The following is a 16066-nucleotide window of genomic DNA, read 5'->3' as shown; positions in this document are numbered from 1 at the left end:
GCGTCTGGCTAATTCTCCAGACGTTCAGGCGTTTTGTTAGGCTTTAGTTAGAATAAAGCCTGTGTTTAAACTTGTTGCTCCGCCATGGAGTCTAAATTTAGTTCTTAAAGTTCTTCAAGGGGTTCCGTTTGAACCTTTGCATTCCATAGATATCAAGATGTTGTCTTGGAAAGTTCTGTTTTTGGTAGCTGTCTCCTCGGCTTGACGAGTTTCGGAGTTATTGGCTTTACAATGTGATTCTCCTTATCTCATTTTCCATGCTGATAAGGTAGTGTTGCGTACCAAACCTGGGTTTCTTCCTAAGGTGGTATCTAATAAGAATATCAATCAGGAGATTGTTGTTCCTTCACTATGCCCTAATCCTTCTTCAAAGAAGGAACGTCTATTACACAATCTTGATGTGGTCCGTGCTTTAAAATTCTATTTACAAGCTACGAAGGATTTTCGTCAAACATCTGCTTTGTTTGTTGTCTACTCTGGACAGAGGAGAGGCCAAAAGGCTTCGGCAACTTCTCTTTCTTTTTGGCTAAGAAGCATAATCCGCTTGGCTTATGAGAATGCTGGCCAGCAGCCTCCTGAAAGAATTACAGCTCATTCTACTAGAGCAGTAGCTTCCACATGGGCTTTTACACATGAGGCCTCTGTTGAACAGATTTGTAAGGCGGCGACTTGGTCTTAGCTTCATACTTTTTCTAAATTCTACAAATTCGATACTTTTGCTTCCTCGGAGGCTATTTTTGGGAGAAAGGTCTTACAGGCAGTGGTGCCCTCCGTTTAAGCGCCTGCCTTGTCCCTCCCTTCATTCGTGTCCTATAGCTTTGGTATTGGTATCCCACAAGTAATGGATGAATCCGTGGACTGGATACACCTTACATGAGAAAACAAAATTTATGCTTACCTGATAAATTTATTTCTCTTGTGGTGTATCCAGTCCACGGCCCGCCCTGTCATTTTAAGGCAGGTGTTATTTATTTTTAAACTACAGTCACCACTGCACCCTATAGTTTCTCCTTTCTCTTGCTTGTCTTCGGTCGAATGACTGGGAGGTGGCAGTTAGGGGAGGAGCTATATAGACAGCTCTGCTGTGGGTGATCCTCTTGCAGCTTCCTGTTGGGAAGGAGAATATCCCACAAGTAATGGATGAATCCGTGGACTGGATACACCACAAGAGAAATAAATTTATCAGGTAAGCATAAATTTTGTTTTTGTTTTTAAATAGCCCTCTGTCTGTGGCTCTTTAACCCTTTAAGGACACAGCTTTCATTTTGCTCAATTGTTTTATGACGGAAAAATTCCGTCATATGTCCTTAAGAGGTTAACCTGTCCTCCAGAATCATGCTTATATGTGAGTAAAGCCTAGGAACAAGAATTTTGAGGGCAGTTTCTGTTTCTTTTAGCAATTTTTTCGGCGAGAAGAGTTTCTGAGCTAGCTGCGCTTTCCTGTGATACTCCTTATCTTCTAACAACATTAGTAGGGAAATTGTAGTTCCATCTCTTTGTCTCAGTCCTCAAAATTCTAAGAAAAGACTTTTACAAAAACATGGATGTAGTTTGTGCCCTATAGTTTTATCTTCATGCTACAAAGGATTTTAGACAGTCTTCTAGTCTATTTGTTCATTTCGCAGATCCACGGAAGGGTCAGAAGTCTTTGGCCGTTACTTTAGCTTCATAGTTAAAGTTCTTGGTGTAAGGCTTACTTGGTGGTGGAAAGTCTCTCCCAAAAGCGTTTTACTCCTCATTCTACCAGATCAGTTTCTACTTCCTCAGCTTTTAACAAATGAGGCAGCATAATGGTCATTTGGAAATTAGGTGTCTGCCTTTTCCTTTTGAAAACCTTTAATAGCCCGCCTTCATTACATTATCATGTTTCCCAGGAGTAATGGACTTGTGGATTCTCACCACCTTACGAAAGAAAACAAAATGTATGCTTACCTGGTAAATGTATTTATTTTGAGGTGGTGAGAGTCCACAAGGACTGCCCACATTTATTTAGTCATTTATATGGTGGCAGATCTTTATTTTCACCTCATTTTTCTGTTTCTGTCCTTTCCTACATTTTTTCTATTTCTCCTTCTTGGCTAAACAATGAGGTGACAGGGATGGAATACTCTTGGAGTTTTGGGAAATGTTTTCCTCCTCCTAATGGCCAGGATTTGAATCCCAGGAGTAATGGACTTGTGGACACTCACCACCTCGAATAAAAAAATGTATTTATCAGAATGTTTCAACTGGAGAACAGCTGAAATAATCATCTGATTAGTAAACAGTCTTATTAACTTGCACTCACTCAAGGTAATCCTGAAAATCTGGCCTGTTAGGGAGGTGTTATGGCTGGTTTGAAATCCCCTGGTTTAGCTGTATTAGTTCAGTAGACAAGATGTCAAACTAACCAGAGTATTGCTGTATGCAGTAATACCTTCTTTTTTTTATTGGACTAACATGATATTTAAAGTCAAGCTTTCAAGAGTTTTCCTCTCTCAAGTTTGAAGCAATTCTGTATTGAGGAAGAGAGAAAAAAACTCAAAATCTTGTCTTAAATATCATGGTAGTCCAATTAAAAAATGTATCATCATGCTTATATGTTGGTAACTTTGATTCTCCAACAGTACCTGGTGACACAATCTAAACACAAAAAGACAGTGGCGTATTTAGGTTTTGAAAAAACAGATGGAACTTGTACTGATGTGCAAGTAATATATCCAAAGATAAATAAGGTGCGCATATTTTATGCTTTCAACCAATAAAACTTGTGTATATTATTATATATAAAAAAAATGATTAGTGTCAATATAGAAAAATTATTAATATCAAAATAAATGTATAATACCCCAAATATAAATTTATGTAAAAGTATATAAATTACAAAGGTGTCACTTTAAGCATAGTCACCACAATCATATGGTGGAGAAGTGTGTATCCGTTGAACACAGATTAATGTCCCAAAAAAATATAATAAAGTCCAATCCAAAATGGTGTCCCTAACGATAGCTGCTCTCTCCAAGTGTGTGGGATAAAGATGACTGCGTTCTGTAAAAAAACAAAAAGGAAGAGGCGCTCTGGTGCAGAAAATCCTTGGATACAAAGTATAATATACTAAAGTGGAAATGTGATACTCACAAAAATACTTGCACATGCAGTGCAATAACAGATGAGCCGAAGCTTCAGAGCCGCTCGGCTGACTCGCTAGGGATACCGCGGCTGTTCACTAGGTAAGCATATAACCAACGATCCAAAGTATTGAAGGAATTATCCTGTAATAGAAAGTAGATACCGCCCTTGGTGCAGATAAACCCAAATACGGAACACACACACAGCAAGTCTCAAAAGGGCTTATACTCACAAGCGGAGTTGCACAACCAGTGCAATATCGGGCGTGCCGAATCTTTAATGAGCCGTTCGGATGACTCTCCAGGAACTGTACTACTGCTCTTGAGTAAACCAGAATCAAGCAAGGTAAAAATGGTAAAAGTTTTATTAAAACAACTTAGCAACGCGTTTCTCGGCCAACATGCCGTTTCATCAGGCTATATCTGATGAAACGGCATGTTGGCCGAGAAACGCGTTGCTAAGTTGTTTTAATGTTTTAATAAAACTTTTACCATTTTCACCTTGCTTGATTCTGGTTTACTCAAGAGCAGTAGTACAGTTCCTGGAGAGTCATCCGAACGGCTCATTAAAGATTCGGCACGCCCGATATTGCTCTGGTTGTGCAACTCCACTTGTGAGTATAAGCCCTTTTGACACTTGCTGTGTGTGTGTTCCGTATTTGGATTTATCTGCACCAAGGGCGGTATCTACTTTCTATTACAGGATAATTCCTTCAATACTTTGGATCGTTGGTTATATGCTTACCTAGTGAACAGCCGCGGTATCCCTAGCGAGTCAGCCGAGCGGCTCTGAAGCTTCGGCTCATCTGTTATTGCACTGCATGTGCAAGTATTTTTGTGAGTATCACATTTCCACTTTAGTATATTATACTTTGTATCCAAGGATTTTCTGCACCAGAGCGCCTCTTCGTTTTTGTTTTTTTACAGAACGCAGTCATATTTAGGTTTTGTGCTGCCCCCCTCACCAAGTTTTAGGCCTTTTTTTTTTTTTTTCACCATAATATTTTTTATTTGTGACGGTGTAACATGAGTTTTTTTATGGCATTTCTAAAGTAAATGTTCATGTTCAAGTGTGCGTGTATGTATGGTGAATGTGTGAGTATGGTGAGTGTGTGTGTGTTTATGGTGTGTGTAGTGATTGTGTGGTGAGTGTGTATGTTTGTGGTGAGTGTGTAGTGCAGTGTGTGTATGTTTGCGGTGAGTGTGTTTGTATGGTGTGTCTGGAGTGAGTGTAGTGATTGTGTGTGTGTATGTCTGTGTTTATGGTGTGTGTGTGTAGTGCAGTGTGTATAGTGATTGTGTTTGTATATGCATGTGTGTATGGTGTCTGTAGTGAGTGAGTGTAGTGCAGTGTGTTTGTGTGTAGTGCAGTGTGTGTTTTTGTGTAGTGATTGTGTGTGTATGTCTGTGTTTATGGTGTATGTGTAGTGCAGTGTGTGTAGTGATTGTGTTTGTATATGTGTGTGTATGGTGTGTCTGTAGTGCAGTGTATGTCTGTGTGTAGGGATTGTGTGTATGTGTGTAGTGACTGTGTGTATGGTTGGTGTGTGTATAGTGCAGTGATTGTGAGTATATGTGTGTGTATGGGGAGTGTGTATGTGTGTTTATGCTGTGTCTGTAGTTCCCCCCAAATCTGCTGCCCTAGGCAAGAGTCTTATTTGCCTAGGCCAAATTACGCCCCTGCGAAAAGGTGAACTGTTTAAAAGAAAAACATGTTTTTTTCCATTTCACAATATTTGAGAGTGATTATTGTGACACAAATGTAATCCATTTACAGCTGCGTCTGGATGAGGCACAGGAGGCAGAGTGCCAGGTTTTGAAAATGCAGTTGCAGCAGGAGCTGGAGCTACTAAACGCCTATCAAAGCAAAATTAAGATGCAGGCAGACGCCCAACATGAGCGGGAGTTACGTGAACTGGAACAGAGGGTCTCCCTGCGCAGGGCCCTTCTTGAGCAGAAGGTACATAGTGATACGCTTTTTTTTTTCTTCACCTTTCTGCTCCTTTACGTTGGCAAGTATATGCTATTGCACACAAAGTTACCAGATAACCATACATTTCCTTTTTCATTTGATGTTCGTGTTTCAAGTTCAAAAGGATACTATTTTTAGTAATGCATGCTGATATTCATAACCCTGCACAATTACTTATAATACATATTTTGCATGTTTAATCATGAAAAAAGTATAATCGTTATGTTGTCTTTATACCCTTAACCCCTTAATGACCACAGCACTTTTCCATTTTCTGTCCGTTTGGGACCAAGGCTATTTTTACATTTTTGCGGTGTTTGTGTTTAGCTGTAATTTTCTTCTTACTCATTTACTGTACCCACACATATTATATACCGTTTTTCTCGCCACCAAATGGACTTTCTAAAGATACCATTATTTTCATCATATCTTATAATTTACTATAAAAAAAATTAGAAAATATGAGGAAAAATGGAAAAATAAACACTTTTTCTAACTTTGACCCCCAAAATCTGTTACATATCTACAACCACCAAAAAACACCCATGCTAAATAGTTTCTAAATTTTGTCCTGAGTTTAGAAATACCCAATGTTAACATGTTCTTTGCTTTATTTGCAAGTTATAGGGCCATAAATACAAGTAGCACTTTGCTATTTCCAAACCACCTTTTTCCAAAATTAGCGCTAGTTACATTAGAACACTAATATCTTTCAGGAATCCCTGAATATCCCTTGACATGTATATATTTTTTTTTAGTAGACATCCCAAAGTATTGATCTAGGCCAATTTTGGTATATTTCATGCCACCATTTCACCGCCAAATGCGATCAAATACAAAAGATCGTTCACTTTTTCACAAACTTTCGGTTTCTCACTGAAATTATTTACAAACAACTTGTGCAATTATGGCATAAATGGTTGTAAATACTTCTCTGGGATCCCCTTTGTTCAGAAATAGCAGACATATATGGCTTTGGCGTTGCTTTTTGGTAATTAGAAGGCCGCTAAATGCCACTGCGCACCACAAGTGTATTATGCCCAGCAGTTAAGGGGTTAATTAGGGAGCTTTTAGGGAGCTTGTAGGGTTAATTTTAGCTTTAGTGTAGTGTAGTAGACAACCCCAAGTATTGATCTAGGCACATTTTGGTATATTTCATGCCACCATTTCACCGCCAAATGCGATCAAATTTAAAAAAAAAGTTAAATTTTTCACAATTTTAGGTTTCTCACTGAAATAATTTACAAACAGCTTGTGCAATTATGGCACAAATGGTTGTAAATACTTGTCTGGGATCCCCTTTGTTCAGAAATAGCAGACATATATGACTTTGGCGTTGCTTTATGGTAATTAGAAGGCCGCTAAATCCTGCTGCGCCTCACACGTGTATTATGGCTAGTAGTGAAGGGGTTAATTAGGGAGTTTGTAGGGAGCTTGCAGGGTTAATTTTAGCTTTAGTGTAGAGATCAGCCTCCCACCTGACACATCCCACCCCCTGATCCCTCCCAAACAGCTCCCTTCCCTCCCCCACCCCACAATTGTCCCCGCCATCTTAAGTACTGGCAGAAAGTCTGCCAGTACTAAAATAAAAGGGTTTTTTTTTTGTTTTTTTTAAATTAGCATATTTACATATGCTACTGTGTAGGATCCCCCCCTTAGCCCCCAACCTCCCTGATCCCCCCCAAAACCGCTCTCTAACCCTTCCCTCTGCCTCATTTGGGGCCATCTTGGGTACTGGCAGCTGTCTGCCAGTAACCAGTTTGCAAAAAAAAAGTGCTTTTTTTTTGTTTGTTTGGTTTTTTTCTGTAGTGTAGCTTCCCCCCCCCCCCCCACACAGACAAACCCCCACCACCTTGCTGATCGTTTTTTTTTTTTTTTTACTTTTTAGCCATTTTTAACATTTTTTATTATTTGATTTTCTGTAGCGTAGCGGTTCCCACCCGCTCCCTCCCCGTGCATGCACCCGCCCCCGCCCTCCCGTGCACGCACGCGCGTCCGTGCGCGCCCCGGCCAATCCCCGCCCACGATCCCGCCCCCCCTTCACATCAGCAGGCCATAGATGGCCGCCACCCGCCTCCCGGTCCGGCTCCCACCCACCATCGCAGTGAGCCACCGATCTCCGGTGCAGAGAGGGCCACAGAGTGGCTCTCTCTGCACCGGATGGCTTAAAAAGGTTATTGCAGGATGCCTCCATATCGAGGCATCACTGCAATAACCGAAAAGCAGCTGGAAGTGAGCGGGATCGCTTCCAGCTGCTTTCCACACCGAGGACGTGCAGGGTACGTTCTCAGGCGTTAACTGCCTTTTTTTTGAGGACGTACCCTGCACATCCTCGGTCGTTAAGGGGTTAAAGTATGTAGTCATAATGAGGGCTATTTGCCAAATGAGAAAAGCTAATTCCTCAGCATAGATGGTTAATAAATGGATAAGTCACCTCTCAAGGTATAAAATGTCTTCTACCTGTGTTTTTTCATGTCTCTGGATGGAATATTTTATTTTATTATAAGGAGAATTGACCTTTTTGTGAAATGTTTTGGCTCTAATGTGCACCATTCCCATACATTTTGTTAAAAACTTAAAATGGATTATGAGGTGAATGTTCTCACTGGAGAAAGCACAGAATTGGGCTTAAAGGGATATGAAACCCAAACATTTTCTTCAGATAGTGATTCAGATAGATTATGCCATTTAAAACAACTTTCTAATTTACTTCTTCTATCAATTTTTCTTTGTTCTCTTGGTAACTTTAGTTTAAAAGCAGGGGCATAAGCTCAGGAACTTGCCCATGTCTGGAGCACTATATGGCATCAGTTTTGCAAGTATGTTTTCCACTTGCAGGAGCAGTAGATGGCAGCACTATATACTGCCATGTAGTGCTACAAACACCTACCTAGGTATCTCTTCAACAATGAATACCATTGGAATAAATCAAATTTAATTATAGAAGTAAATTGGAAACGTTTTAAAAATTGTCTGCTCTGTCTGAATAACAAAAGAAAATGTTTAATCCGTTTAATTATTGTATTCCATATGAATGATATATTCCAAGATCTCATTACCCGGAAAAGTGATTAAAGCTTTTACATCCGGTTTCTTGTAGGAACTTCTGAAGAATTGACTAATATCTTTCTTCACCTTATTCTCATTTAGAGTATGGTAAACCTAAAACCAGGCTCTATTACAAAATTGAAGATAGAGGAGGAAGATTTTAGCCATATTTAGAACAGTTTGTTCTGTGAAATTTTACCTTTCCTTCTTAATATGATCGAGAGTCCACGGCTTCATTCCTTGCTTGTGGGAATTCAGAACATGGCCACCAGGAGGAGGCAAAGACACCCCAGCCAAAGGCTTAAATACCTCCCCCACTTCCCTCATATCCCAGTCATTCTTCGTCACTGGAGGTTGGCAGGGAAGTGTCAGAAGATACATTATGGAGGGTATCTAATAATTTACCATTATAGATCCCTGTAAGATCGTTTCATTTTTTATATATACATATGATAACGCAAGAAGACGGGGTCACAGTGTGACTCCTTTTATCTGTATGGAATCAAGGGTCAATATCTGCAGAAGGGGATTATTGAACAGGGGTGATTATTCACATAAATTGTTTTATTATGTTTATGCTGCGACATGTGTGAGATGAGGCTCAGGCAGATGTGGAACGTACAGGTTTACTTTCGGTTTTTAGATAAGCTGCGCAGTCTGATAAGCTTGGCGCTCTTTTTCCTTTAGCAGGGGCGGTCCTGTATGGCGCACTAGGTGACCGGGTGTGGTCACACTGACTTCCTGATTCCTGACCGTGCAGTTTAAGGAGACAAAGCGGTTTCTCTGTGTGGCCTGGGTCATAGGAGGTGGTGAGTGCCCCAGCCATTGGGGGTATAAAGGTGCCGTTTTATATTGTTTTCTATAGTCCGTTTTATAAGCACAAGCTATGGAGGACTCTGATACGTTAGAGGGTACTCCCTCTTTACCTAAGTCTAATACCTGTCTATATTGTGAGGCCATGGTATACCCGTCTGCTTAATTATGTTCCACATGCCTTGATAAGGTAATCATGTCAAAGAAAAGTCAATATGTTTAGTACCACTGAGCCGTCCACCTCTGAGAAGTCTCTATCCCGTGAGGTGTGCACCCTACAGTCATCTCCTATTACACATACAGCTTCCCGTAGCACTCCTGATCCTCCATCTGGAGGGGCCCTTTTACCGCCAGACTTCACTGAACAGTTACAAACGGCAATGTCTGCGGCCTTTAGTGCTTTACCACGCCCCCTGCTAAGCGTAAGCGAAAGGTCAAATATTGCTATCCTTCTCAGGGGTCATCTACTAGCTTATTGGAGTTATCAAATACAAGATTATCAGTTGACGAAGACGCCTCTGATACTTCAAAGGATACTCTTTCTGGGTCGGAATCTGCTGCCTCTAAGCCTCCAACTGCGGAGGAACCAGACTTTAGATTTAGGATTAAACATTTACGCTTTCTGCTAAAGGAGGTTTTGGCTACTTTAGAGGTTCCGGAGCTTAAATTGCCTGAGGAACCTTGTATTCCTAAGTTAGATGAGGTCTACGAGGACAGAGTTGTACCACAGACCTTCCCGGTTCCCATAAAGATGGCGAACATTATTAAGAATGAATGGGAAAGACTTGGTTAGTCATTTTCCCCTTCTTCCTTTAAAAAATTATTCCCGGTTCCGGACGCGCAATTGGAGTTGTGGGGCTCCATCCCCAAGGTGGATGGCGCTATCTCCACGCTTGCTAAGTGCACTACTATCCCGCTTGAGGATAGTTAGTTGTTTAAAGATCCCATGGAGAAGAAGATAGAAAGGCTGTTAACAAAGATGTTTCAACATACGGGATATTTGTTTCAACCGGCAGCGACGGTTGCTGAAGCGGCTACCTACTGGTGTGACTCCTTATCTGAGTTGATCGAGATGGAGGGTCCCCTCAACGTGATCCAAAAAAGAATCAAGGCCTTAAGGGTGACTAATTCTTTTTGTGATGCAAACATGCAGATTATTCGCCTGAATGCCAAGGCTTCAGGGCTTTTCTGTTAAAGCCCATAGGGCTCTATGGCTGAAGTATTGGTCTGCGGACATGACTTTGAAATCAAGACTTCTTTCCCTTCCATTTAAGGGAAAAAATATTTTTGGTCCAGGCCTGGACTCTATTATCTCCACGCTTACTGCAGGCAAAGGTGCCTTTTTACGGCAGGATAAGAACAACAAACCGAAGGGACAAGGTCCTAATTTTCGTTCGGATAAATACCAATGTCAGCAGCCTTCCGCAAAGCCTGAGCAATCCAAGGAAACTTAGAAGCCGGCTCCGTCCTGGAATAAGTCCAAGCAGAACAAGAAGCCCGCCGAGTCAAAGTTGGTATGAAGGGGCGGCCCCCGATCCAGCTCTGGATCGTGTAGGGGGCAGCTATTCGCTCTTTTCGGAAGCTTGGTTTGGGGATGTGCAAGACCTGTGGGTCCTGGAGGTCATTGCTCAGGGATACAGGATAGGTTTCAAGTCTCATCCACCCAGGGGCAGATTCCTGTTGTCAAACCTGTCTTCAAGGCCAGAAAAGAGAGGGACCTTTCCTCCCTGGGAGTCATTGTACCTGTTCCTCTGGCAGAAAGAGGTCTGGGGTACTACTCAAACCTTTTTGTGGTCCCGAAGACGGAGGGAAATTTTAGCCCCATTCTGGACCTAAAGTGCTTAAACAAATTCCTATCTGTCCCCTCGTTCAAGATGGAGACAATAAGATTCATCCTCCCTTTTATTCAGGAAGGACAGTTCATGACCACGATAGATCTGAAGGATGCGTACCTTCACGTTCCAATACACAAGGAACACTTCAAGTTCCTAAGGTTTGCATTCCTGGACCAGCACTTCCAGTTTATTGCTCTTCCGTTTGGTCTAGCTATGTTCTAGGGGCTCTTTGCGGTGGCCAGAACCAGAGGTATAGCAGTAGCGCCATACTTGGACAATATTCTGGCTCATGCACCATCCTATCGTCTGGCAGGAGACAATTCAAAAGATCTTCTCTTTCTTCTTTGATCTCATGGATGGAAGATAAACTTAGAGAAGAGTTCTCTTACTCCCAGTACCAGAGTGGAGTTCCTGGGTACTATAATAGACTTATATATATACCATGAGGATATTCCTTACAGACCCGAGACGTTACAAGATAACTTCCAATTGTCTTGCCCTCCAGACCTCCTTAAGGCCCTCTGTGGCTCGCTGTATGGAGGTGATTGGTCTCATGGTGTCCAGCATGGACATCATTCCTTTTGCCAGATTCCATCTCAGACCACTTCAACTGTACATGCTGAGACAGTGGAACGGCGATTATTTGGATCTGTCTCAACAGATTTCTCTGGACAACCGGCCGAGAGAATCACTCTCCTGGTGACTCTGTCCAGATCTCCTGTCCCAAGGGACATCCTTCTTGAGACCATCCTGGGAGATTGTGACTACGGACGCAAGTCTCTCGGGATGGGGAGCTGTTTGGGGTGCCAGAAAGGCACAGGGCCTGTGGACTCGAAAGGAATCTCTCCTCCCGATCAACATTTTTGAACTTCGAGTGATCTTCAATGCTCTGAAGGCTTGGCCTCTTCTGGGTTCGTCCCAGTTTATCAGATTCCAATCAGACAACATAACCTCGGTGGCTTACATCAACTGAACGAAGAGCTCCCTAGCAATGAGGGAAGTATCTCGGATTCTGCAGTGGGCGGAGGCCCACAATTGCTCGCTGTCAGCGATCCACATTCCGGGTGTGGACAACTGGGAAGCGAATTTCCTCAGCAGACAATCCTTTCATCCGGGGGAATGGTCTCTCCATCCCAAGGTGTTTGCGGAGATTTGCAACAGATGGGGGACGCCGGAGATAGATCTCATGGCGTCCCGGCTCAATTCCAAGCTACCCAGATATGGGTCGTGGTTCAGGGATCCTCAGGCGGAGCTAATAGATGCATTAGCAGTGGCTTGGAGGTTCCATCTGATCTACATTTTTCTGCCGTTACCACTCCTTCCTCGTGAAGTGGCAAGCATCAGTGATCCTAATTGCTCCATCGTGGCCGCGAAGGATGTGGTTCGCAGACCTGGTGGGGATGTCCTCATCTCCTCCATGAAGGTTACCTTGCCGCAGTGATCTGCTGGAACAGGGTCCTTTTGTTCATCAAAATCTAGATTCTCTAAGGCTGACTGCGTGGAGATTGAACTATTAGTCTTTGCTAAGAGGAGTTTCTCTGAGAGGGTTATTGATACTCTCATTCAAGCTTGTAAGCCGGTTACTCGTCGCATCTATCATATGGTGTGGAGGAACTACTTAATCTGGTGTGAAGAACGTGGATTCCCCTGGCATGAGATCAGGGTTTCCAGGATTCTTTTTTCTCTTGTAAGGTGTATCCAGTCCACGGATCATCCATTACTTGTGGGATATTCTCCTTCCCAACAGGAAGTTGCAAGAGGACACCCACAGCAGAGCAGCTATATAGCTCCTCCCCTAACTGCCATATCCAGTCATTCTCTTGCAACTCTCAACAAAGATGGAGGTAGTAAGAGGAAAGTGGTGAAATATAGTTAGTTTTTGTCTTCAATCAAAAGTTTATTATTTTTAAATAGTACCAGAGTTTTACTATTTTATCTCAGGCAGCATTTAGAAGAAGAATCTGCCTGCGTTTTCTATGATCTTAGCAGAAGTAACTAAGATCCACTGCTGTTCTCACATATGTCTGAGGAGTGAGGTAACTTCAGAGGGAGAATGGCGTGCAGGTTATCCTGCAATGAGGTATGTGCAGTTTTAAGTTTTTCTAGGGATGGAATTGCTAGAAAATGCTGCTGATACCGGATTAATGTAAGTTAAGCCTAAATACAGTGATTTAATAGCGACTAGTATCAGGCTTACTATTAGAGATATATACTCTTATAAATGTGCAATATAAAACGTTTGCTGGCATGTTTAATCGTTTTTATATATGCTTTGGTGATAAAACTTATTGGGGCCTAGTTTTTTCCACATGGCTGGCTTGATTTTTGCCTAGAACCAGTTTCCTGAGGCTTTCCACTGTTGTAGTATGAGTGGGAGGGGCCTATTTTAGAGCTTTTTTTGCGCAGTTAAAATTACAGACAGAGACATTCAGCTTCCCTCAGCAGTCCCCTGCATGCTATAGGACATCTCTGAAGGGCTCTAAAGGCTTCAAAAGTCGTTTATTGAGGAAGGTAGGGCCACAGCTGAGCTGTGGCAGTTGTTGTGACTGTTTAAAAAACGTTTAATTCGTTTTTTTGATCCGTTTTTTGCATTAAGGGGTTAATCATCCATTTGCAAGTGGGTGCAATGCTCTGCTAACCTATTACATACACTGTAAAAATTTCGTTTGAATTACTGCCTTTTTTCACTGTTTTTCAAATTTTGACAAAAATTTGTTTCTCTTAAAGGCACAGTACCGTTTTTTATACTTGTTTGTTAACTTGATTTAAAGTGTTTTCCAAGCTTGCTAGTCTCATTGCTAGTCTGTATAAACATGTCTGACATAGAGGAAACTCCTTGTTCATTATGTTTAAAAGCCATGGTGGAACCCCATATGAGAATGTGTACTAAATGTATTGATTTCACTTTAAACAATAAAGATCAGCTTTTATCTTTAAAAAATTTATCACCAGAGGATTCTGACCAGGGGGAAGTTATGCCGACTAACTCTCCCCACGTGTCAGACCCTTTGACTTCCGCTCAAGGGACTCACGCTCAAATGGCGCCAAGTACATCAAGGACGCCCATAGCGATTACTTTACAAGACAGGGCGGCAGTCATGGATAATACACTGTCAGCGGTATTAGCCAGACTACCTGAATTTAGAGGAAAGCGTGATAGCTCTGGTGTTAGGCGTAATACAGACGCTTTAAGAGCCATGTCTGATACTGCCTCACAATATGCAGAAGCTGAGGAAGGAGAGCTTCAGTCTGTGGGTGATATCTCTGACTCAGGGAAACCTGATTCTGATATTTCTACTTTTAAATTTAAGCTTGAGAACCTCCGTGTTTTGCTTAGGGAGGTTTTAGCTGCTCTGAATGACTGTGACACAATTGCAGTGCCAGAGAAATTGTGTAGACTGGATAAATACTTTGCAGTGCCGGTGTGTACTGAGGTTTTTCCAATACCTAAAAGGTTTACAGAAATTATTAATAAAGAGTGGGATAGACCCGGTGTGCCGTTTTCCCCCCCTCCTATTTTTAGAAAAATGTTTCCCATAGATGCCACCACACGGGACTTATGGCAAACGGTCCCTAAGGTGGAGGGAGCAGTTTCTACTTTAGCAAAGCGTACTACTATCCCTGTCGAGGACAGTTGTGCTTTTTCAGATCTTATGGATAAAAAATTAGAGGGTTACCTTAAGAAAATATTTATTCAACAAGGTTTTATCCTGCAGCCCCTTGCATGCATTGCTCCTGTCACTGCTGCTACGGCGTTCTGGTTTGAGTCTCTGGAAGAGGCTTTACAGACAACGACTCCTTTGGAGGACATACTTAACAAGCTTAGAGCACTTAAGCTAGCTAATTCTTTTGTTTCTGATGCCATTGTTCATTTGACTAAACTAACGGCTAAGAATTCTGGATTTGCCATCCAGGCGCGTAGGGCGCTATGGCTCAAATCTTGGTCAGCTGACGTGACTTCAAAGTCTAAACTACTTAACATTCCCTTCAAGGGGCAGACCCTATTCGGGCCTGGTTTGAAGGAAATTATTGCTGACATTACTGGAGGTAAAGGTCATGCCCTTCCTCAGGACAGGTCCAAATCAAGGGCCAAACAGTCTAATTTTCGTGCCTTTCGAAACTTCAAGACAAGTGCAGCATCAACTTCCTCTGCTACAAAACAAGTGGGAACTTTTGCTCAGTCCAAGACGGCCTGGAAACCTAACCAGTCCTGGAACAATGGCAAGCAGGCCAAAAAGCCTGCTGCCACCTCTAAGACAGCATGAAGGAATGGCCCCCTATCCGGTAACGGATCTAGTAGGGGGCAGACTTTCTCTCTTCGCCCAGGCGTGGGCAAGAGATGTTCAGGATCCCTGTGCGTTGGAGATTATATCTCAGGGGTATCTTCTGAACTTCAAGGCTTCTCCTCCACAAAAGAGATTTCACCTTTCACGATTATCTGTCAACCAGATAAAGAAAGAGACATTCTTACACTGTGTGCAAGACCTCCTAGTTATGGGAGTGATCCATCCAGTTCCAAAGGAGAAACAGGGACAGGGATTTTACTCAAATCTGTTTGTGGTTCCCAAAAAAGAGGGAACCTTCAGACCAATCTTGGATCTAAAGATCTAAAACAAATTCCTCAGAGTTCCATCATTCAAAATGGAAACTATTCGGACCATCCTACCTATGATCCTGGAGGGTCAATATATGACTACGGTGGATCTAAAGGATGCTTACCTTCACATTCCGATACACAAAGATCATCATCGGTTCCTAAGGTTTGCCTTTCTGGACAGGCATTACCAGTTTGTGGCTCTTCCCTTCGGATTAGCTACAGCCCCAATAATTTTTACAAAGGTTCTGGGGGCGCTTCTGGCGGTCCTAAGGCCGCGGGGCATAGCAGTGGCCCCTTATCTAGACGACATCCTGATACAGGCGTCAAATTTCCAAATTGCCAAGTCCCATACGGACATAGTTCTGGCATTTCTGAGGTCGCACAGGTGGAAAGTGAACGAGGAAAAGAGTTCTCTATCCCCACTCACAAGAGTCTCCTTCCTAGGGACTCTGATAGATTCTGTAGAAATTAAAATTTACCTGACGGAGTCGGTTATCAAAACTTCTAAATTCTTGCCGTGTTCTCCATTCTATTCCGCGCCCTTCGGTGGCTCAGTGCATGGAGGTAATCGGCTTAATGGTAGCGGCAATGGATATAGTTCCGTTTACGCGCCTACATCTCAGACCGCTGCAATTATGCATGCTCAGTCAGTGGAATGGGGATTACACAGATATGTCCCCTCTACTAAATCTGG

The 16066-nt window shown here is 42.4% G+C and overlaps 1 protein-coding gene across 2 annotated transcripts in view; it reads left to right on the top strand.

The window, feature by feature from the left end:
- Window positions 1–16066, top strand: part of TAOK1 (TAO kinase 1) — a 613695-nt gene that overhangs the window by 541757 nt on the left and 55872 nt on the right. For both annotated transcript variants that reach the window (XM_053706161.1, XM_053706162.1), the window contains exon 20: window positions 4885–5067. In XM_053706161.1, coding sequence (XP_053562136.1) covers window positions 4885–5067 — 183 coding nt within the window. The remainder of the gene's footprint in view (window positions 1–4884; window positions 5068–16066) is intronic.

Source organism: Bombina bombina, chromosome 3 (assembly GCF_027579735.1).
Source record: "Bombina bombina isolate aBomBom1 chromosome 3, aBomBom1.pri, whole genome shotgun sequence".
Classification (NCBI taxonomy): Eukaryota; Metazoa; Chordata; class Amphibia; order Anura; family Bombinatoridae; genus Bombina; species Bombina bombina.
This window is presented reverse-complemented; position numbering and strand designations above follow the sequence as displayed.